The sequence below is a fragment of the Lissotriton helveticus genome, chromosome 7, assembly GCF_964261635.1.
Source record: "Lissotriton helveticus chromosome 7, aLisHel1.1, whole genome shotgun sequence".
NCBI classification, from domain to species: Eukaryota; Metazoa; Chordata; class Amphibia; order Caudata; family Salamandridae; genus Lissotriton; species Lissotriton helveticus.
Window position 1 is genome coordinate 1,910,525,829 of NC_136068.1, and position 25,029 is coordinate 1,910,550,857.

Below are 25,029 nucleotides of genomic sequence, written 5' to 3' on the forward strand. Positions count from 1 at the left end.
AATGTTGAATTTATCAATTTAATGTAAGTCCAAACCTTTCACCCAATTATCCATGCCTGTTGTTTTGCTGCATGGTAGATAAAATCAGGAGACCTGACAGTACTATCACTGCTAGTCATCACACTCTTGCAAGTGTGACAATTCAGACTTTATATATACATTAAAATGACTAATACATGCTGCCGAAGCTATTCATATGATTCAGAAAAGGGGGTGGTGATGAGCAAGGGACTCACATTTGAGTATACCCTTCCACGCTTGTGGTGGACAAAATGATTCAGAAAAGGGGGTGGTGATGAACAGAGTGCCTGAATTAAGCAGACCCCTCTTACCCAGTCCAAAGATCAGGGCTTGATCCATCACCGTTTTTTAGCTCACTGCACCATCCCAGCTCAGAACTTGGCTATATGCAAATTAGTCTGTTCCTGTCCCAGTGCATGATGGGAACAGGGCAAACCAAACTACCAAGCCAATTCTTATACTGGGAAGGAAACGAGCTTCCGGGGACCGGTTTCTGCCATTTCAGGCGTCGTCGGCCCGGCTTGCTTGAATCCTGATGGTGCAATGAGCAAGGGACTCACATCTGAGTATACCCTTCCACGCTTGTGGTGGACAAAATGATTCAGAAAAAACGGGGGTGGTGATGAACAGAGTGCCTGAATTAAGCAGACCACTCTTACCCAGTCCAAAGATCAGGGCTTGATCCATCACCGTTTTTTAGCTCACTGCACCATCCCAGCTCAGAACTTGGCTATATGCAAATTAGTCTGTTCCTGTCTGGGATGGGGCAGTGAGCTAAATAACGGTGATGGATCAAGCCCTGATCTTTGGACTGGGTAAGAGTGGTCTGCTTAATTCAGACACTCTGTTCATCACCACCCCCTTTTCTGAATCATTTTGTCCACCCTAAGCGTAGAAGGGTATACTCAGACATGAGTCCCTTGCTCACTGCTCCATCAGGATTCAAGCAAGCCGGGCCGACGACGCCTGAAATGGCAGAAACCGGTCCCCGGAAGCTTGTCTCCTTTCTGGTGAAGAATTGGCTTGGTAGTTTGGTCTGCCCTGTTCCCATGATGCACTGGGCCAGGGACAGACTAATTTGCATATAGCCAGGTTCTGAGCTGGGATGGGGCAGTGAGCTAAATAACGGTGATGGATCAAGCCCTGATCTTTGGACTGGGTAAGAGTGGTCTGCTTAATTCAGACACTCTGTTCATCACCACCCCCTTTTCTGAATCATTTTGTCCACCCTAAGCGTGGAAGGGTATACTCAGACATGAGTCCCTTGCTCACTGCTCCATCAGGATTCAAGCAAGCCGGGCCGACGACGCCTGAAATGGCAGAAACCGGTCCCCGGAAGCTTGTCTCCTTTCTGGTGAAGAATTGGCTTGGTAGTTTGGTCTGCCCTGTTCCCATGATGCACTGGGCCAGGGACAGACTAATTTGCAGATAGCCAGGTTCTGAGCTGGGATGGGGCAGTGAGCTAAATAACGGTGATGGATCAAGCCCTGATCTTTGGACTGGGTAAGAGTGGTCTGCTTAATTCAGACACTCTGTTCATCACCACCCCCTTTTCTGAAGCTATTCATATAGCTTTGGGTAGTAGGAATAAGTGATTTTAATGTATATTTAATTATTAAACAACAGTTGTTGTGCTGTTCAAAAAAAAGACACACTGTGCCACCCTGTGGTAGGCAGTCATTAGAGCCGGCGTTGACAATAAAATACCGGTTTCGAGCACCGGAAACTACTGGCTTAAATTAGGCACTCGGTATGCCTACCTCTGTAAAAGGAGACTCTTAATGATATTTAGCAGGATGAGTAAGTTACTCAAGTTGTTTAAAACAAGTCTCTCTGTATGGATTAAATATCTTCAGTAAATTAATGTAAGGCCATTCATATCTATATACCTATTTTCATATCCATATTTCTTTTTAAAAATATTTAAAGAAACACAGATGGTGGGGTTTGCAAAACATTTACTTGGCAATATCCATTACATCACTTGTGGCAATGCCAGGTCATAAGGCCACTGCAAGCATCCTGCAAACAGACTCTGCTTGAGGGACATCAGGCTTGTAGTCTGTACAGATGTCAAAATCAGGCCCAATCTGTTAAATTCCTCTGATAACTGCTGAGGTTTCGTAGTGTAAATGCTGATAACCGCTCCATAAATGGTTACCCTGAAAGCATAGACAACTGCAATCCCTGGAGGGATGATGTAGATTCAAAGATGCTTGTGGGAAAAGGCTGCAGATAAAGAGCAGAAAGGAAAGGAGGAAATGGTGGCAGCAGTGAAGAATTCCCCATTTAATAGAGATTTTGATCTATGAAATATATCCTTCAGGCAACTTAAAGAGCCGAGGTCAACTGTATGTATATATTATGTAGTCCCATGCACATCATGACTGACCAGAGGAGCCTCTATTTCACTCTATCAAAAGCCTTTTCTGCACCTAACAGCAGAATAAGTAAAGTTTGCTAAGATCAGTTTGCCAATTCAATCACAGCACAAGCAGTGGTATCTCAAATCTGTACAAACCCATGCTGCCAAGGTGATACCAAAGACTTCTTCGCATTGACTAATGGCGAGAGTCAGGCACAGATCTTAGCATCAATACTGAGAACTGAAATAAGGTTCTCTAATGTTACCAACGTTGATTTGTTTTTCTTAAGAAAGATAATGATATCTGCTAGGATTTATGAGGCAGTTATGTTGACCCACTGCATAAAGTCTTGTATAAATCTAAAAATAGGGATCAGCCTGCCAATGGAGAAACCAGGGAGGAGACCAGGGGTGCAGTTGCATGCACAAACACAGACATATTTGCACACACACACAAAGGCATACAGACACTCACACATGTACACAGAACCACACAGCTAATAGCATCAGTGGAGTTGTGCCCTCCAGTGTTGGCCTTTTTGCAGAGGGTGAAATGATCAATCATAGAGCAACGAGTTGCTATTTAGATTGCACCAAAAGTCACACCTCACTTTATAATGTAACACGTGTTCACAGCTTAAATCGTTTTATATTTGGTTAAGATGGTATGCATTTTTTTAAAATGTGGATATTACCTGTAGCAAACCCCAAAATCACTACTGCCATAAGCCAGCAGAATCGCAGAAGGTCCCCGAATATCATCTGTGAAAAAAAAATAAACATATTATTTGGATATTTATTTTGGATCATTACAAAAATCTCATGTCAAAATGATCAAGGGTTAGGCTGTGGCAAAATCTTAATTATGCTGGCATAATTTGAGTATTGTCAGATATTTTGCCCTACGCTTATTACACAAAATTCCTGAAATTCCAAAATTAGTCCACAGCACATTTTTTACCTCCATTGGCTGTAAAGTTATAGCACTGGAGCATGGGAACAAAGTGAACGTGATCTGCTGCTGTTCATAGCAACTGTGTTTTTTGCAAAATCTGTCCTCCAATTTATCAGGGTGCATTTTGTGATAAAATATAGCATGAAATGACAGATTTGCAATTTGCATACCTGCTCATAATGTCCCATAATTTTCACATCACTGTTTGAAAGCAGATTACACATAATTTGGACCCGCAACTAAATGTCACCAAGAAAAATCTCATACACTTACAACAGTTCCTGTCAGAGATAATTAGATCTTTTGTGGCGGAAGCCCTCAACTGAGAAAGAAATGGTTACATGTGTTGGTGGTAGAGCAAGAGGGAGAAGAAAAGAATAGTGGGCTGAGAAACGTGATCATCAGTAGTGAGCAGAGAGGAATGGTCCGGATGACAAACTTGTACATCATTAGTGAGCAGAGAAGAATGGTCGGGTGACAAACGTGATCCTCAGTAGTGAGCAGGGAGCAGTGGTCTGGGTGACAAGCATGATCATCAGTTGTGAGTAGAGAGCAATGGTCTGGTGACACATGTGATCATCAGTAGCGAGCTGAGAGTTATGATAGGGGTGACAATCGTGATCATCAATAGTGAGCATAGAACAATGGTCGGGGTGACAAATTTGATCATTAGTAGTCAGCAGAGGGGAATGGTGGGGTGACAATTGTGATCATTATCAGTGAAAAGACAGGGGTGGTTGGTGTGAAAAAAATGATCATCTGTAGTAAGCAGAGAGGAATGGTGGGGTGACAAACGTGATCATTAGTAGTGAACAGACAGGAGGGGTCAGGGTGATAAATGTGAGCTTCAGGGGATCCATTAAAAGTAGCTGGTGGAGGAAAGAAAAAAAAACACTTACCTGGGCCGGCCAGCCAGCTGCCGTCTCACCTGAGTCCTCTTCCTTTTTCCTGTCTCCGACGGCAGCAGGAAGCATCCGGGCTCCCCAAAGCCAATCACAACGCTACAATGCAGCACTTTGATTGGTCTGAGAGCCGTGGTTCGGTGCTCAGATGGGGACTGGGAGGCTTTGCATGGTCCTCTCTAGGCTGTGTAATGCATCCTGGTGGGGATCATTTCATTTTTTATTTCGAGCAGTGGGGAGATGCTCCGCTGCCTTAGCAGAGGAGCCGCCACTGCCCAGTAGACATTAGTGGCCATTTGTCAGCATATGTGCAAAATCAGGGAATTGAGACTCTCTGAAAGGTTCAGAGTTTACCTGCTGTGGCGTGAGAGAGGACATGGGGCGTTGAAGGACGCCCCATGTTGGAAACCTATATGGCCAGAGCTCTGAATAGTTATGTTTCCTCTAGTAATTGAGGTGACAGAATGTTCTTAAAGCTGGCGAAGGAAAGCAGGAAAAAGCTGGTAGCTGACCCAAAGGGAGAGCAGATGGCTGTTTTAATCACCAGATTTGCAACATGTGCCCCCCCCCCTTCAGCCATTTGACCTTTCATCAATATCAAGTAAAGTGAAGCGTTGGGAAGAGAAGGTGATTACAAAGCTAGGCCCTATCACACATACAAATGCAAAGAAGTAGTTTAGGTGTACACCACAAATTGCAGTTCTTGTAAAGAAGGATGAACACATGATTGAATGGCTGGGTTTGCATACAAGGATGAGCAGGTGGTTAGTTGGATGGATGGGATGGCTTAGGTGGATGTATGGATGCAAGTGTGGCAAGCCGGATGAATGCTTGGATGTGTTGATGGATGGATGAGTGCTTGAGTGAGGATGTCTGATGCATGGGATGGGTTAATGGATGCATAAATGTGGGTAAGCACACATTAGGTGAGTGCATGTGTGGATTTGTGAGAGTAGGAGGGTAAACAGGTACATCTGCCTGAGCAGAAGAGTGCAGGCAAATGCTTACATGGGATATGCAAGTCAGTTCCAATTACAATGACCTGATATTTACCAATAAGACCTTTTTTAATAAGAATTCCAGATCTGCTGTGACAGTTTTTTGAACACCTTACACTGAGCATGTGGCTCCCAAGGGCTGCCTGGACATTCACATGGAAAGTTTGTACAAGACCGAGGACTGTTGCTCACGGGCTGACTTCTCAGTGACAAAAGCCATGCCCTGTGCACCTAAACTAATGCTGCTGTCATCAGCCTCTAACAACATATAATAAAGAGCTGAACATTACTGTATGACCAATAAGTGAATACTCTGATGTGGTTATGGAATAGAGTATTCAAAAACAAATAAGGCATCCCAGGAAAGCATGGTTTCAAATGTTACACACTGAGTAGAGAATAGGATTAATAGATACCATTGCTCTGAGAAGAGAATCCCAACAATGTGTTACAATCAGAACTCATGGAAAAAGTACAGTAAAGGTGACTCATCTTCACATCTGCCAGGGGGGGGTGATTTGAAACCACCTTCCATGTAATCACTCCTTGATCACCTATACTGTTGAAGATAGTCATTTTACGACCCGCCTTAGCTCACCGGGCATGACACAGCAGGAAGGCGGGATTGCCAGGCCTGGAATTACTGACTGCAGCTGGTAATTCCTCCCTGCTCCATAAAGTTCTGAGTTTTTCACTTGCAATGTAGAGTAATATGAGGACCTGGATTTACTAGGTACAAATATGAATCCCCATCCCTTAGTGGAATAAGAGACCCTTATTTCTACTTAGTACCACCTGCTGTAACCAGATGGAAAATAGAAGCCAGGGATCACTGTGGGTTGAGAGGGGAGGAGTGCATCTGAGGTGGGAGAGATTGTGCCAGGTGTTGGGTCTGCTATAATCCTCATATTATAGGAGGTGGACGGGCAAAGGCCGGCTGCACTGTGCTAGCAACCACTGCGCAATCTGAACTCAATGTTATGGGCAGACTAAAAAAACTGTCAAAACCATAAAACCTGGGCCCTGTTTTCCCCCACCTGGTAAATCTGGGTGAGGGAACACCAAACATCTTGTGATCAGGAGTTACAGAATCCCCCATGAGGTTACCACTTTGCCTAACTCATAATTGAGGCAGTAATATTTGACTGATTTAGACTTAGACTTTGTATGCACTCTACCTTGTGTAACATGATGGTGAAAGGTCCTAGCATCTGAAATCCACGTGCAAAGTACATGACATAGCACCATCCCAGGACAAGGGCGCCAGACATGGGGATCACCTCTCCATCACAGCCCGTGAGCCGCATCACCAGGATTGCAAGTACCAGACAAGCGTAGCTTACACTGCAAAAAAGAGGTCAAGAAATAGGTAAGCCTTCAACAAGCATATTTATTCAACTGTAAATACCTGTACAGTATCTTTTTTGCAGATCTTCCATCCAGTTCATGTGAAGAACATGGGCCAACATAGAATGACAGGGGCTGGGATAGTCTTCCAGCCTGTGCTTCTAGGTGCACATGTGTTCTGCACAGCTCTGTTAGTAACTTATGTTACCTAGCAATTTATCAATGTTCAAAAAAGAGTTGTTCATGTTACACAATTTAATGGTACTTAATTTACCAACCCTTCAAGCAGGAAAAGCAAAGTTGACATTGAAACCTTGAACTCCTAATATGAACATGTTTCAGTCACAAAGGGGGTTTTATAGTTTGGTGGAATGGAAGCTTCATCTTAAAATGGTGGAGCTCCAGTCGACCTCAACTTTTGGTTTGACCCGCCCTGTTTAGTGGTGAGGAAACCCCTTCACCAGTTTGCTGTTGACCACAGGTCATCCGGATCGCAGTGCTAATAGCCCTACACCGCTAACAGCGCCATACTGATTGTTCCCGCCTGAGATCTCCACACAATGCCTGGTTTCCCAGGGAGGAAAATGGAAACATGTCCCTGCATTGTAAGGAGAATACACCCTATGCATCAAGGACATTGTTTTACTGCTTCTCATTTAAGAAGAGAATGACACATCAGTAAAGTGCCAGCATTCAACTGGGATAACTGCATCTGCCACATTGACTGATGCATATTCATCACAGGAAGGATGCCAGGTGTGGGCTGGGATCTCAGTGTATAACACACAGTGTTGCAGCCTGGGGTAAGGGGTAATGGTATTGAATGTGGCCAGCCATCCTCCTAAAATCTCAAGCAACCCACTCTGTATCGCTCATAAAGTCCTGCAGGGGGTAGGTCCACCTATTCTGGGGGAGATGGTTCAGCCTTATAAGGCCTCTCGCTCTCTCCGATCTGACCATCAACATCTTCTGCAGGTAGGGAGGGTGAAGAAGGCAAGAACTGGTGGCAGAAGGTTCTCTATAAACGTGGCCACCTTGTGGAACTCTCTTCCCCTACATCTACGTTCGGAAGCTAGCCTTCTTCGGTTCCGCAAACTTTTAAAAACTTTTTTGTTCTCTGCTTAACTTCCGCACTTTTCTGGTAGTTTCATTCTCTGGTGAGCGCTGGGATGCCTAATGGTAACCAGGCGCTATACAAAACTCAGAATAATAATAATAATAAATGATCTTCTGGCCTCATAACAGACATGTTGTGGACTGGCTAGGTATGAAGGCATAGTGGCAGGCCGGTTTAAAGTCACCCATTGCAGTGATCATCCAGCACCTAGGATCTAAGAATGTCAGTGGTGTACAATACTACAAGGTTCAGAAATGAGCACCAAGAAAAACTCCATCACAACAGCAGAAGCAGAGCTGTGTTTTGGTAACATCCTTCTGGGAGCCATATTTTCAGCCTCTTCGGTAAGTGAATATTAATAAGGCTCCCGGTGTTATGGTATTTCGTTTTTTTTCACATATCCATCTGTATTTATCCATATTTATTTTTTAGGCACCTTATCAGTATTTATCCATATTTATTTTGTGTTTTGTGAATAAATTAAGTTGTAAAATTTTATATTTCTCCATCTGTTTACCTGATAAGCTAGCACTCCTACTTTGATGCCTGTCGTGTTTTAACAAATAAGGCAGTCAAAAATGGCGAAACAGTACATCCAAGAGAAAAAATAATATTATTATTTCAGAAATATATGTTGGATATGTTGACATATGACAGTATTTAATGAAATGTCATCCTGTTTTTTAACTCTCCATGCTGTTTATCGGCTCAACTGTTGGCCTGGAATTCATGAAAGACAGCATGGGGAACCACTTAAATGAAGCCATATTTTCTGTATTTTTCTGCTTCTAAAAATAAATGCAGACAAAAAACACATTGTTTTCTTTCTGTATTTATCTGTAAAAATCTGTAAAAATAGAAAACTGGGAGCCTTCAATATGAAATATGATATTTAAGAGGTAGAGACTCAAGGACGTGCCCAGGTGAAATTTCAACGACTCTGGCTTAATTCGATTGGTTTCTATCATTTCATGTTCCACTTTTTATGCAAAATTCTTTCAAATTATGCCATTATGCCACATGTCGCAAAGGAGTGTTGCTCTGGTAAATGTGAGCACCAGAACAATGAGAATGGACAGAATGCTAAATGGCACTTGGTTTTCAGCTACTTCTTTTAGCTCAAAGTGCATCCTTGCATTAAGGTTGGACAAGAAGAGGCACTTCTGGAGAAGTGTGGCTCACTGGTTAGAGGAGGCAGACCCTGAAGCAGAGGTCAGACCTGGGACCAGGGTTCAATTCCCTACCGGCAGGGTCTTGAGCCCAAATGTCCACGGACTCGATAATTCTCGCTTCGGTGCCTACTCGAATCACGGGTTCACACTCTGCAACTCTGGGCAATAGCTTGCTTTATCTCCACTACGCCCCCCCCCCCCGTCCCCTGCGGCGGGATGCCTGGCTTTCACCTTGGGGATGCCAAGTAGGGTTTATCTCACAGGGAAAAAGCCAGGACGGGTTCCCAAAGCAAGCGCCTTGAGACCTTGCGGTGATAAGGCGCTATATAAGAACCTTTGACATTTGACATTTGACTTCATGGCAAAAAATAGGGTAAAATGCCAGATTTGCATTGCATATAATTTTATGTAATTTTTAAGAAATTTCACATAATTCTGCAAAAGAAAATGACGTGAATTCCACATTCCCTAACCATCCTTTGATCGACTTGACTTAAGGACCGTAGTGACTGGGATGGGTGGATTTCAGCAAAGTGTTGGGACTAAATTGACACCCAACTACAAGGACAGTCTGTGCTATGCTGTTTGTCCAGAGTTCTGTATAATGAGTTCTATAAGAAAATGCAGTAGAACTTGCCATGCCTCAGGAAGGTGATTCAAGGCATTACCTGAGCTGAGTTGGTTGCAAGTGCTATGCAGATTACTGGTGGACTAACCTGTGGGCCTCTTATCATCTGATCCAGGGAACCCAGCACTGAATCAGCCTTATCATCCCACGCAGGTTACCTTATAGATACAACAAGGTTTAGTCAGTCCAGGTGAGTCCAGCTCATTTACAAAGGACTCCAGCTCTTTTACAGGAAGGAAAGAGCCTATGATTGAGAGAAGACCTTAAACAATCTCAACAAATTACTTGAGGGAATTTCTTGTGAGAGGGAGTGCCATGAAGCAGCCATTAGACGTCAACAATGGTCTTGGACTTTCCTACACCTAAACGTCAAGGCTGTGTTGGAACTGGGTGTATGGGAATGCTACACATATAGGAAGTGCACTCTTACATGCTGACATTGAAATACTAAAATATACACCCTCATAATAATTCTAGATGACGGTGTGCCGAGGCACAGCCTGGCTCTGTAGGTAGAAGTGTAGGAAGGTGTAATCTGACTTGGTCAAAAGATAGAAGGAGGTTAATAAATGTTTGAATTGCCTATAGCAGATACCTGGCCCTCAGGGATCCCCCCACCTTTCACACTGAATCTTAGGACCAGGACATCTAAACAAACATGGCTAAGGAGGGATTCCTTAAACACCTGCTCAACCTGATTGAGATAAGGCTTGAAGACAGGGAGGCTTCCAGCATGCCTACTAATTTCACTGGAATCTTTTTGAACAAATCAGTTTCCCTAATCACTCACAAAGCTTGACCATGCAGTACGTCTGGATATTCTGAAAATTAATCAATCGACAAGTGTACCAAGCTTCATTGCACATATTTAAACCACTGGATCTTCCTTCCCAACTGTGCTTCTAAGAGCCTAAAAATTACTGAACAAACTCAACTCCTCGCTTGGACAGAAATGGGTCATCTGGCAGAAATTACCAGGAATACACCTACAGTGGCTCTCTTTTCAACATGGGTCACTACTGTGCCTATGATCTGACCATGGTGTGACTAATAATTAGCAGCAGCTGATCAGTAGCCAAGGGATACAGTCCTTTTTAATCAACGTCCCTAAGAGACTGACATATCTGTCTTTGATAAAAACTGTGTGCAACTGCCCCCATTCTCCCTCAGTGCTGTGTGTGAGCAGGGCCTTGGATACAGCCATGCTGGAGAATGCATGTACCACTAGGTGCAGGGGGTACTTCATTGGGTTAATAACTGATAAAGTTTGTGCTATATTTTGATTTCTGCTTTTCCATCTGACCTGCTCTTTTTTTCCACCCTGAGCTGCAGCAGACACTGTAGCCAGGTGTTGTGTCTCTGCTTTGTAATCACATCCCTTTCAATGCTTCAATGGAGCATGAAGGATTATATTTGTGATTCTCTGGATCAAGCACTTTCAGAAGGTCAGCCTTGAGAAGAGACAGATGAAGCAAGGACTGTGGCAAAAGACAGATACCGCAAAAACCTTCACAAACTAGATGGGATGTTTGCCCATTCTCTGCACCCTGCGTCCAACCGAAAGCAGTCTGGCCCTCATGCACATATTCAGTGAACATTATTAGAGGTCTGTCTTCACTCAGAAAACCAGGGTGACTGCACACTTTTGGGAAAGTTGGTTTCTATGCAGCAGAGCAAAATCTATAAATGACTAATGTCGCAATTGGGTTTTTGTTTTTTGATCACCCGGTTTCTGGACCTTCTCTGTGGGTGATCTCACTACCCGAGACTCACTCGTAGTAATTACATTGTAATTAGCCTGCTTGTGTTTACCAACAGAGTCCGTCTATTAAGATATGGCTGCTGCAACACAACTAGAGTAAGCGGTACTGGATTGGTTACATTTGAACATGTGTGAACCAAAGTGTGCACAAGGGTGTAGGCTGCACATTAGAGATCACAGTTAGGCGCAGCATGGTAGCTGCACATAAGTAACACGCCTGTGGTGGTTTCAACTTGCAAATTACCACCTGAGAGACTAAGTAACCTGTCTGCAGCTGACCCTCAGGACCAGAGGGGCTCTCCTGGGCCAGTAATGCTGGCCCACTTGATGCCCCTGAAGATAAGTTGGGGGAAGACTGTGGAAAATTAGTACGGTTTGGTAAACATTATCTGCGCCATCTTGCCTTTTCCCCTGATGCCACACTTTTTGTCGTGCGCACCCGCCATTTTAGGTGCCTCGATCAGAACCACCCTCTGCATGCCGCTGACCCCCACTCACTGGCCACCCCCGCTCTCACATGCCCTGGGTCATAAAACCCCTCTTCAGCGCAGCTCTGCCTCGGAACCCCATCCTGTTCCCAGCGCGACACCTCCCTTCATTCCTTTCATGGTCCCAGGTCCTTTGATACAAACCCCCTTTTTCCTGTGTGCCCGTTTGTCTTCCTCGTTCCCAGACCGCCACCTGGCCCTGCGGATATTGTTTATTGCCCCCCTCCCCGTACAGTAGGAAGCTTCCCCCATTAAAAGGCCCCCGAATTGATCAAAGCCCCCACCCTATGATATCCGATCAACCCCACACATTCCGTGAATCGGCGGAATGTCCAGCTGCGCGATAATCATCACCTATTGTGACCGGGGTGGGGACTTCAACTGTAAATGTGCGTGGGAACGGGCCTGAAGGGGAGATTCCGAGGATGTCCTTTCATACTTCAAAGCATTGCAAGAATGTGTTACCTGCAATAAAAATCATAAACCTGTGTATAAGAGGCCAGGCCTCAGAGATGCGGTTAGAGCACCTCGTGACGATACTGGCTGTCCGAACTGATGTGTTCTCCTCCGGAGAGAATAAACCTTGTTTCCTGCCTTCCAGTCTCCAGCGCCTGCCTCTTCATTGATTAATATTTTGTGGGTTAAGGAGGCGATACCGCCGGGAAAATATTGGTTGGCCCTGACCTTTTTTTACAATTGGCGTCCCAAACGTGGGGCCCATCAGCGACACGTGGATCCAGTGGGAGAGGTCCTGACGACAGAGTGAACGACTGCAACGATCGGGAGAGCTCTTGCCCAATAGACCCTCGTCTGGCAGCCGATCATCCGTACTTCACTGGTTCCGAACAGACCTCTCTCGAGTGATCTACGGTCCTGACTGGGAACCATCAGGAGTGCCGCGAAGAATACGAGGAAAGGAGGACGATCGGGCGCTGGATTCGGAAGACAAGAAACTGTCCATACGGTCCGGGTAAGGTCGTGTAAACACGACGAATTGCGAAATGATTGTTTTATTGTTTGGAAAATACTAGTATTGCTCTTTGTTGATTTATTTGGAGATTCGCTGTCTGCAAACGGAGAAACGACAGGCTCTCTCTCTCTTTGCAAGCAGTGAAGGATAGGTAACGCAGCCAGCGTGCCTATCTTTCTCTCCCACTGATTGATTGTTTGAACCCACACTGATTAATTGTTTTTGACCCCGAACTACTGTTCGCGGATTGTTTTCTGGAGATTCTCTGTCTGCAAACAGGAAAAAGAACAGGTTCCTCTTTGCAGACAGTGAAAGGGTAGAGGACGCAGACCTTTTGCGGGCCTACTTATTCTCCCCACTGATTGTTTTGATTGACCGAGTATTGACTGTTCGATATTGGTTCATGAGGTATTCACTGCCTGCAAACAACGTAGAATAGAAATATTCTGTCTAGTCTTTGCACGCAGTGATAAGATAGGCAGTGCTGACTTTTTGTCCTCGTTGTGAGCCGTCATGTCTGTCTTCTCCCCACTGTTTGGTAGTTGGTTCAGCCCGGACCGTTTATTAGAGGTGGACCATCTAGCTCCGCTGGAAGGCACCCCTAATAAAGACATGTTCACAAAGTATGGATTAGTTACCATAGCCTATAGTAAGCTGTGGCACAAGTGTACCAAAGAAAATCAAGAAAAACAGTGGCCACTGATAGGATCCTTCGATCTTGATAAAATAGAAACGTTAGAAATAGCCCTTTGTAATAGTAAGACGACACCTATTATGCTCGACAGTCTCGGTATGTGGCGCAAAGAAGCAATGCAACGAAAGAAAAGAGACGAAGTCAAAGTAGGTAAAGAAACGCGACAGACAACCTTCCAAGCATCTGGTAGGCAAAAGGAAGGGATAGCGGCAACACGGTTCCAAGGAGTAAACGCAGGAAGGGAACGGTGTAAAGGAATATATCGACAGGACAACCCCAAGACACAACGACCCGAAAGTAATCCCCCGACACTACGCGTAGGACGACCAGACTTAGGGCAAAACCAATGTGCTTTTTGTAAATGTTCCGGGCACTGGAAAGCCCAATGCCCGACTCTACTGAACGAGGGTAAGAGCAGAGGGCCGACAGAAATAACAGGCCGGCAGAAAGGGAAAAGGCGTGAGACAAAGATGAATCAGACTGACACGGACAGGCCAGATAGAACCACCACGTTTGATTATGCCCGATGGCACAGATTTCGCCAGACCGATTTCAGCGACATGTTTGAGTCCTCATAGATCGAACAACGCTAAGACGGGAAACCCAGTCTATCTCTAAGTTACCCGGTGACGAACCCCGTACTACCGCTACTGTTCCCCAACACAAAAAGCCACCCTTTTCGGATAACCTACAGAAACAATACACAGAGTAGTCTCGGACAGATTAGTATACATTCCATTAATGAACTCAAACTTCGAGTGCAATGGGACCGATTACTCTCTGCCGCCCCCCCCACTCTGTAAAAAGAAAAAGCAATTACAGGCCTGCATAGACAACCCCCCATTACCCAGACATGCCTGTCCAAACAAAATACCAACCCCCACTCCGGAAGTTCCCGAAATGCCGCAGGTCACCGGTCACGCCCATCCGGAAGGTGAAACACACAGCACGTGTGGGGCGGGGCCTGCTGACAGCCATCGATCGAAAAGATCGCCAGTGGGATGTCCAGGAGGCACCACGGGCCCGGCATGAAATGGCCTTCCCGTCCTCTTCTTCCTGGGGCGGCGTCCCCCGGGCCACGAGTAGGGAGGGGGCGGATGCAGATGACCCCCTCCCTCGGATCTCCTGGTCCGGCCATCACAAATACCTCCACTGAAGAATTGGTGCAGGGTGGGCTGGGAAGGAGAGGCGACGCGAACGGGCCTCTCCCGCCTCCTCGGGTAGGAGGTTTCCCAGCCCCGGCCCGGCGCCGAAATCCTCCAATGGCGGCGACCATACTTGCGCAGCACAGGACATACAATGGCGGCGACCATACTTGCGCAGCACAAGACATACGATGGCCCTCAAGTGTACTTGTGGAGCACGGGATGTGGGGTGGCCATCATGCATGCCTATGAAAGAGGGCAGCGTGGAGTGCACCGGGAGAGGGAGACGGCGCGAACGAGTCTCCCTCGCCTCCCCAGGTGGAGGCGCCACAGTTGCACCCTAGCGCCTCTAGCCGAATGTCCTGCTCCTACGACACGGTGTTCCATTTTTTTTCCACCCCAAAAGGTCTCTTCCACTCTTGCAGACTCGACGAAGGGCGGCTGCTGCAGGGCCTCAAAATGGCGTCTGGACCCCCTGGAAGGCGGGTCTAGGCCGCTAAAGTAACTTTGACCAGCAGTATAATTCGGACGCTTGCCCACCGGGGCACGAGCCCCCACCTCCGACAGCATCCCCACAGCCTTGAAGATTCTACAAAAGTCCCAGGAGCCCTCGGCCCCTACAGGCTTCCGGTGAGGAACAACTGCCTTGATCGCTAACGAAATAAGCATGACATAGCCACCCCTTCTGTTAGCACAAGTTTTTTTTGAACTGCCGAAAAGGACTCTGGTCCAACCGCCAGTTGTGGGAAACATTCTGTCCCTGATGCTACTTCCGGACTAACCCGGCCCCGCCCACAATGGCGCCGGTATCAATAGGAACTTACGAACACCTCGTGGTGTTTTTAGCTAATAAGACTTGATGTTCTGAGATATGTATATGATCCTTTGTACACTTGACGAAAAAGAGGGAGGGTTCACTTGACGAACATGTAAAAAGGATCCCGTTAAAATGTTGGTTTCAATGTACGATTTATTATGATATTACTGTAACTGATACATAACCTCGCTTATGACACACGCCCACGGTATGCATATAGGAAATTTGATTGCAACTAGTCCGACTGTGCTTCCAATTATGAAATGAATGCCCCTTGATCCCTCAACTATTGATAGACGTTTTTAGTTTCTTGCAAATGAATGAATAAACCCTTTTTTTTACATGTTTTTAATGCTGCAAAATAGCCCCCCCCTACTGTACGCACTTTAGCCATCGCCGTGTCCAGCCAAATACGATTGCACTCTCACGTCTACATGCTGAACGATTGTGCAAATAAAGGTTTTCCAAACTATGAACAGGTATTGCATATTTTTTGTAAAATGTGGGATCAGCGGGAGAGTTTTTTTGTGCGCTCTGCTTTGTTCTCTTTTTAAGGTTATTAGAAGATGGTTGCTCAGCCCCGGATTGAGGATCGAATCTAAGGCACGATACTCTGCCCCCGAATATGCGACTGGCTCAGGAACTAATGCATGGAGAAGGACCTCGACTTCTGAGGACGGGTAAAGTGAAGTGGTGTAAATGATAGAATGTTATAAAGGTATGGTACTCAAAGGTACTAGGGAACAGGGTTGGCCAAAGAGCTGATATGCCTTAGGACAATCACAGCGTTGGAAAAGATTTAAGGACCCCGATAGCTAGATACATCTACAAACTAGATACCTCGCGCTAAGCGCCTCTGATTTTCTTTAACGTTTTCCTGCACACGGCCTATAATGCCACACTCGGACCGTCTCCCTTGTGAACAAACCTATCGCTCGCCATCCTTGCCACACTGATGCCCCCCCCCTTGGCTTCAGAAACCAAGACCCCAGGGATTCTATCCCGAGGAGATAAGACGAGTATGTGGTAAGTAGAGGGTTTTCGTGCCCATGCATTTGATATGCTCGAATGTTGTCCCCCTCCCCCCCCCCCTCTTTTCCTCCCTCTACAGGTTACATTGGAATCACGACTGAGGTATGGTGAAGATCTGAAGCCTCGCCATGTCTGATACATGAAGCGGACTAACGCTGCAAGGTGGCACCTAAGGACACCCACAAACTACTCTTGTAACGAAAGAGCCAATAAGTTGTATGATATGATGAAACACGATCACCCCTAATCCGCGCTGCGTGAATGAGCACATGTCACGTATGTCTGAAACTATGAGAAAATGTTTTTATGCGTCTGAAGCGTTGACTTAACTAGTCGAAGGACCGAGAGTGCGAGAAGTGCGACACAATGGTGCCTTTTACTCAATGCATGTCCCTTGTACCCGGCCTAATGCTCGTCCGTCCCAAACTGCATGCTTTCGAAATTCTAACACAGACCTGTAATGTCTCATGTTGTGTAATGCGCTGAATAGCCTGTCTTAATACACGGCCACCCCCCATGTCGCACGTCTACTATTTAGCCTATTGTTGCACACCTCTCTCTCTCTCTCTCTCTCTCTCTCTCTCTCTCTCTCTCTCTCTCTCTCTCTCTCTCTCTCTCTCTCTCCTCCACACTCTCACTCTTCTGAACGACTAGCACCTAATTGGCAAACCGCCACCCCTGGTGCACCACCCAATTGGCTCCAAATACCGCAAGTATTTGCACAAATTTGTCTTAAATAAAATCACCTTGATGCCATGTTACTACCTCTCCTTTCTGCTAAATATTGATGAAACCCAGAATTGGCCAAAAGGGAAAGGACAGGTAAGATGACTGAGGTTCCCTAATCTGACCCGTAATAAGGGAACTACATGTCAGTGGCTACTATGATAAAAAAAAATGCCTCAGGTAAAGCGACCTTCCCCGTCCCGAATTGTCTCAATACCCAAACAGTAAAGGTGATCGAAACATCCCCATCTTCCCAGAACGCCCCCAGTTTTGTATCAGCTGCCCCGGACGAGAGTTTAAAACTGTCCCTCACCCCCGGTTGTAAGAGATGGGTCGACTTACAACTAACACAGGCCAGCCGTTGTTCCTAGGAATGATTTGTTGATGAGCAAGCTACAGAGTTTAGAATTCGAGAAATGTCACTGAACGCTTACCAACTGAACTGTGGCCTTCCGCTAGATAACGCCCTTATGACACAAAGCAAGACGATAGTCCCTCACCCCAGTTTGCTATGCTCCTAGTTGTTTTCCATAAGACCCCGGTTTTCAATGAAGTAGTCAGGTTGTAAGAGACTCTGTAGGAATTAGAATGATGTTTGCAAAGTTAAGATTAGACCGAAATGAAGAAATTGTTGCAATAAACCCTGTTAAAAGTAAAATGTTTAGCTGAAAGGTAGGATGCATTGGTAGGATGGAAAATTGTTTAGCCTATGTTCGTTCCTCAGAAAGATACCTATCAGACCATGGTGATAGCACGTTGCACTTTTTCGTAAAATATAAAGCCCTGAAGAACGGTATAGCTTCGTAAGGCTCGTACTAGGAAAGTGGGTCTCTGCCAGAAGACCTGACGTGACTGTAATAAACAAAATGCAATGAATAGGTACCAGATCTCGTACCACGATAATGAATGTAGCACCAACAAACACCAAAGAAATAGTTATGAAGGAAAGTTATAGGAAATCCAGCAAGCCCATCATCAATTATTTATATGTTGGTTGTAAGCCCCAATGTAACGGATGTTTCTCAGTTGCTTGGAGCTGGGAGAGAAATAGACTTATGTGATTACCTTCCTCTGCCAATTCTCTAAAGACTGTCTTTTCAAACTCATTTAAGGGTACCACTGTCGGAGGAGAGAGAGACCGGATGTGGGAGCACGCGGCCTGACTGCAGATCGTGGCACATCTGCGACATTGGCCAAGGCGAGACCGCAACAGTAAGGAGTCGCAGGACGAGGCACTGTTTTCGACAAAATGAGAGGAAAGGGCTGACCTGATGCCCCTGCTCGATGATCAACATGTGCCGAAAAGTCCCTGCCCTCTGAACTCGGTCATGGGCCCGCCCACCTGAAGTTTTCCGTCCCCCTGGTCTGTTCCCGATCTGGCCCTGCTCCATCCCCTTTTCCTCCGACCTACCCTAAAGGACTACTCACACCCCCCCCTTCTTCCACCTGAACTCTTTGACAATCGACTCGAAAAAGAAAAACTGCGATCAGATAGAATAGGGTTTTGCTGCAAACTAAAATGAAACTTGGGTGCCCTGTCTAAGGTACCCATGAAAGAATAGTTAGGACACAGTGCGAAAAGGGACCTTTTTGACCAGGAAAGCGAGGAAAAGGTCATGCCCTGCAACGCAGGACCTAGAATAGAGCTGGACACATAGCTCTACCGCCGGTGCTCAACAGTGCCAACAGAAGACGACAAAGAATGCTGAGAACTCACTTATAATGGTCCACGACTATAAGACTTCCCCTTCGAACAGTGACACCCCTGATTATCGTTTTTACTACGTCTCATTTCTCTCCCAGCCACCATTGTATTGATTATGCTCCAACCGAATACGAAATGAACTTACATTTGTAATAACCTATCAGTCCATATTCCGAATGACTTTAAGCATCTGTGAAATTTACCCAATGCTCTCACTACAGAATCGTTTTTGTCCGATATTGCATTACTATGACTTTCCTGCAACGAGCTTAACGATAGGCCTGCCTCCTAGGATGAAAGATTTTAAACGTAATGTTTACAGCTCCTTCACATGGGTTCCTACTTCTTTACTCATGACCGCCACAGTAGACATGGATAGGAAATAGGCCAGCAAGATGTCTTGGGAATGTTAAAGGGAGGACTGTGGAAAATTAGTACGGTTTGGTAAACATTATCTGCGCCATCTTGCCTTTTCCCCTGATGCCACACTTTTTGTCGTGCGCACCCGCCATTTTAGGTGCCTCGATCAGAACCACCCTCTGCATGCCGCTGACCCCCACTCACTGGCCACCCCCGCTCTCACATGCCCTGGGTCATAAAACCCCTCTTCAGCGCAGCTCTGCCTCGGAACCCCATCCTGTTCCCAGCGCGACACCTCCCTTCATTCCTTTCATGGTCCCAGGTCCTTTGATACAAACCCCCTTTTTCCTGTGTGCCCGTTTGTCTTCCTCGTTCCCAGACCGCCACCTGGCCCTGCGGATATTGTTTATTGCCCCCCTCCCCGTACAGTAGGAAGCTTCCCCCATTAAAAGGCCCCCGAATTGATCAAAGCCCCCACCCTATGATATCCGATCAACCCCACACATTCCGTGAATCGGCGGAATGTCCAGCTGCGCGATAATCATCACCTATTGTGACCGGGGTGGGGACTTCAACTGTAAATGTGCGTGGGAACGGGCCTGAAGGGGAGATTCCGAGGATGTCCTTTCATACTTCAAAGCATTGCAAGAATGTGTTACCTGCAATAAAAATCATAAACCTGTGTATAAGAGGCCAGGCCTCAGAGATGCGGTTAGAGCACCTCGTGACGATACTGGCTGTCCGAACTGATGTGTTCTCCTCCGGAGAGAATAAACCTTGTTTCCTGCCTTCCAGTCTCCAGCGCCTGCCTCTTCATTGATTAATATTTTGTGGGTTAAGGAGGCGATACCGCCGGGCAAATATTGGTTGGCCCTGACCTTTTTTTACAAGACTTGGATTCCAAATCTCCCCGCATGCCCTGCAGGATGACCAGGAGGCCATGGGGTCAGTGGAGCAGAGGAGAAGGCTGGCACTGGAAGCCAGTGAAACCAGCTCCCCAAAATGTGCATCCTTTAGAATTGCTCCTGGCGGCTAGAGCTTACCACCAGGAACAAAAAGAGCCCAAGAAAGATCATTTTGGCACATGGGCCAGAGTTATGTAGCTTTAAAAGATTAGACCTCTGTCCCCTTGACTGAGAAATGGAGGAGATGGGGCTTAGCTGAAAATTGAAAGAATTTCCCCTGGTGTTGCATTGTGGGTCTTTGCCCAGGGGTTGGCACATGAATTGTTGTTTTTTGTCCTGGGAGGGAGTGTATGTGTGTGTGCTCCCCTCCCCAGACTTTTAATTGGCTCAGGACCCCATTCCCAGGACCCAATATACAGAAGCATGAGGGATGAAGAGCATGCCCCTGTGAACAGAGTGCTGCCCTGGAAGCCCAAAAGGAGCTGCACCCAGAGTGGCAGGACTAGTAGCAGCAGTGCCAACTCCTGCGTGCCACACATGAGATACTCCCCACACTGCCTCAACATCCTTATATGTACCTGGGTCCCTAGTGAGCTCAGTCACCCAGAAGTAAACATGCAAAAGAAAAAGTAAACGTGTGTCAAAGATGTATAGCGGATAAACCCACTGTTATAATATCCTGCTTTGGGGTGGAAGTTTTCCATAGTTCTCTTTCATGTGGTGCCCCGAAAAGGGACCGGGACACCACCAACTGTTGTGGGGGCTGCACAGAGTGCAGAAGCCCCTTTTCAAAGTGATTTTAAAATCTCCTGGGTCACTGAATTCATGACCCCGGGAGAGTCTTACATTGTTTTTAAAGCATCTCAAAGCTGGAGATTTTGCACTGCATTTCAGTAGCCCAGGGACCTCTACTGGTTGATCCTATGGCTACATTTTATGTAACAAAACACACAGGAAAGCTAGAGTGGGGTCAAAGGCCAGAGTTTAAAGACAAACTGGAATATGCAGCCCCATACTGACATATAAACACAAATAATATCCCAGCGTCTGTTGTAAAGAGAAAGAATAACTCGAATGCCAATAAGGTATGTTTTACCAAGATGATTAATAAGATCACTGTTTAATCTGTGAGGAATTCTGGATTGTGAGACATCAGACTCACACTATATCCTTTTTGTAACTTTAAGATAGCAGTAGCTTTATTATCTGTAGAGGTCCTGATGAAAGCACGTGGTTTAACTTCTTGCCGCTGAGTGCTGAAACATGTTGACCACTTCTGTTGAGGACAGCTATTTGTTAAAACTAGTCCTTGAGACTTGTTTTTAGCTTTTGATCGTGACAAACATTAATAAAATTCACAGTCTGTTCATGCATCAATTTTATACTCTTTTTCACTTCACATTTTTTGCACTGCACTTTAAAACTTGATCCCATATACTCTATCTTGCTCATCTTGGTAAAACATACCTTATTGGCATTCGAGGGCTCTGATATATACAGAGCAGGAATGTCATTCTATACAAAAGTATACCCAAATGATGAAGCTAATCACCAGGTTTGGTGAATGATGGGAATCCATACACATAAATGTTATGTTTTTTGTTACATCACATAGTTTGAATCTTGTTAGGGAATTATTCTTTCTCTTTACAACAGACGCTGGGATATTATTTGTGTTTATACATTTTATGTAGCCTAAAGTGGTAAACACAAGACTCAGACACATGTTATGCTTAAAGTGAATATTGTTTTGAGGATATATTGCTGACAGTGGTTTTTGATAAACACTGCAATTGTACATTAGCAATAATGAATGCCTTACACCATGGTTATTGATCCTAGTGATAAGATGATGATTTTTATCAGGTGTTTATTGGTTTTATAATGTTGGTGATCCTTGACAAAGCCAATAGGATTCCCTTATATTTTAATGTGGTGTCACCTTGACAAAGTCAGTAGTTCTGCCATCATGTTGATATGGTGACCCCCCTCTGACAAAGCCAACAGGTCGGCTTTTTTAAATGACACACCTGCCTATATTGTGATGTTCTATCTGGGAAAAGTGGGGGTTACTGTGATTTTGTGGGTCAAATGTGAATTCAGAAAGTCACCTAAGATATCTACCTAATTGTGAATTCACGCATAGTACTTAGTAGTGTGTGTGAAATAAATTTACATTTTTATTTTTAAATGAAAAAGCACTGATTGGATGATCATTCATTGAGTGTTGTTATTGCATATCAATGGACAGAGATTACTAGCACACACCACCTCCACTGCCCTGCTTTGCTACCCTGAGAAAGTCGATCGCATCAACAGGGTGATTGGATTCCAGTGGACAATTATGGAACTGTAACTTGCACAGCCCTCACATCCTGCACAACTCATAACAAATTTCTTGTAACTAGTGCCTCAAACCTTTGGGAGCAAATGTAAATTTCACTGCCCAGTTGGACTAGGACCAACTGCCATAGATGCTGAATAAAAGCTGGCCCTGCGAGCCAGGTATTCAACATCACATTTTAACCAATCTACTGTACTAGTATATAAAGCCACTATATAGTGGAAAGGACTAACAATATGCAGCAGATGTGTCCGTCTTGCACGCAGTCGTCCAAGACAGAAGAATAGGACCTGAAGGAGCAGAAACCTGAAAATAAATGGAGCTAGACTGCCTGACATGCTTAGAAATATACCTTATTCAGTCCAGAATAAGAGGTCCTAAGTCCAGTGGTGCTCAGAGTACTTTTGTTTGCAAGGATTTTTAAGGCCAAAGTTTTATTATTCCTCCCAAACCAAACCCTAAGTTTGTGATTTGTAGGAGCTCTCCTTAACTGCTCTCATTCCTCCTGAGATTTAACAAGAACTAGAGTTTGACCCGACAACCAAGTACACTAAGAAAGAATTCAAGAACGCACAGGACCGTTCACTCCTAAGAAGGGGTCTGCATGAGATACTCATTGCCTTCTACCTGTGATATGATCTTTCTTTTTCTGTGGTGTGACACAGAGCATGGTCTCATCTATCTGAATTTCTGGGTAACACCCAGAGCTGCCAAACTCAACCACAATGAGCGAGGTCCTCTCCAGCAATACGTCCAGAATTGTTGGCAGTGACTGATCAGAATGTGGCCCACTTCATGCCTGCATCATGTCTGAACCCTCTGTGAAGCACTTGCTGCCCAATGTGTTCTGGCCCTAAAACATCAAACTGCAATCATACTCCCCTCTATCTGCTCCTCTTCCCAAATTCCCAGGGTCGGCAATTGATCACAACTGATGACAACAGTGAGCGTCTCAATACACCAGAAAGTGCAAATATATTAATGGGGTAATTTAGAACCTGACAGCGCGCGTGCCAGCTGCTGGGGGCAGATGTGTTGCCATATTTTAGACTGCTCCGATTGCATAAGCCAGTTTTTGATTAAAGTTCTTCTGTCGATACAGCAGCAGCACTTGCATCACAATTATTATGCCTGGTGGATTAGCACGCCCTTACAGCCAGCTCTGCATTATTATTGTCCCTCAGAAACAAACCCACAAAGTGGGGCTTTGATCCAGAGAAACATATAATGGATAGAACAGGATCACAGATATGTGTCTCACTACATGTGTCTTTGCATGGGATCAGAATGCCTCACTGTATAAGACAAGGTGGACACAAGCACGAAATGTATGTCTTGGAAGAGATGCCATAAGAAAGTGCATCACTCAACACATTGAGAGGTGGTCGTGTGGGTGATGAACTTTCAGGTCACAGGTTTCAAAAAGGTGAAGCAGGCTGAGAGTACACCATTTGAAATCAGAGGTTGGTCCAATCACTGAATAAGGCGACGGTGTCATGCATTTGGTGAGGCGGGACCCTGTTGATTTACAGCAGTGCTCCCCATCGCCAAACTCTAGATGACCATCTTGAGCTGTGCTGACATTGTGCAAATTCCTCTGCTCACACAGATTAGACAATGCTCTTGGGTTGCAATGCTCTGATAAGACTCTTGCTGTTGGCCCAGTTTAGGAATGCAATATAATGATTGCATGTTTTGCCTGTGTGAGCTGTATCTGATGTTCTACCATGTACCACGGTCTTGAGTGTACAACCTTCCTATCACTGGAACGTCAGAGTCCAAAATTAGACACTAGAACTTGACACTTCAGTGAGCTTGTAGAAGTAAGTTTCTCCTGTGGTTTCACGGGCAGCAGCCAATACTTGTCATAAGGATTACATGCTTCCCCTTGAATCCCAGAGACTGACGAAAGCAGACCAGACCCTAGAAAATGAATGTTTTGGGATATGTACTTTATACTTGCGATATAATTGCTACTCTAGAAGACATATCTTCTGCTTGTAAAACTTTCCACCAGTGCAATTTGTTTAGGTGGTCACACCACAATTTCACACAAATCTTTCTCATTGTTTTTACAGTTTCCAAAGTATGGAATTCTAAATAGTCCATAGTGTATTAGGACATAGGCATACATTTCACAGCATCCTGAAAACACTGACTCATTCATAAATATGTGTTGCAGAAACATGTTCCCATTTGAACCTTTTGATACACAAGACACTTTACCTATGGAAATTGTGTAATACAACAAAGACAGGAAATACTATTTAAGGTGGCAGACTATCTAATGATCTCACCTGGTAACACTGAAAGGTCCTCCGTGCACCGCCTGCACAAAGTACCTAAAATCTCGGATTTGGAAGAGATCTGGAATCTAAGAAAAGGGTGATATATGTATATAAGTATATTAAATATTAGAGACACATTCAGAGGCATCTCTGGGCATCTCACCACTGCAAAATGTGACCCTTTACCTTCAGGAGAAGAATGATGATTGCCCCTATGACACTGATAATCTCTCCAGCCAGCCTCAGGTGGTCGCTACTATTGACATATGATTTCTGAGGGAAAACAAA

General features: G+C 45.2%; 1 protein-coding gene across 1 annotated transcript in view; it reads right to left on the reverse strand.

Moving 5' to 3' along the window:
* The window catches only part of LOC144767864 (transient receptor potential cation channel subfamily V member 6-like), a 155,691-nt gene that overhangs the window by 11,627 nt on the left and 119,035 nt on the right, over positions 1 to 25,029 (reverse strand). The window contains exons 9-12 of the mRNA XM_078651222.1: positions 24,928 to 25,014; positions 24,751 to 24,827; positions 6,420 to 6,585; positions 3,082 to 3,148 (exon numbers count right to left, since the gene is read on the reverse strand). Of these exons, the coding sequence (XP_078507348.1) occupies positions 3,082 to 3,148; positions 6,420 to 6,585; positions 24,751 to 24,827; positions 24,928 to 25,014 (397 nt within the window). The remainder of the gene's footprint in view (positions 1 to 3,081; positions 3,149 to 6,419; positions 6,586 to 24,750; positions 24,828 to 24,927; positions 25,015 to 25,029) is intronic.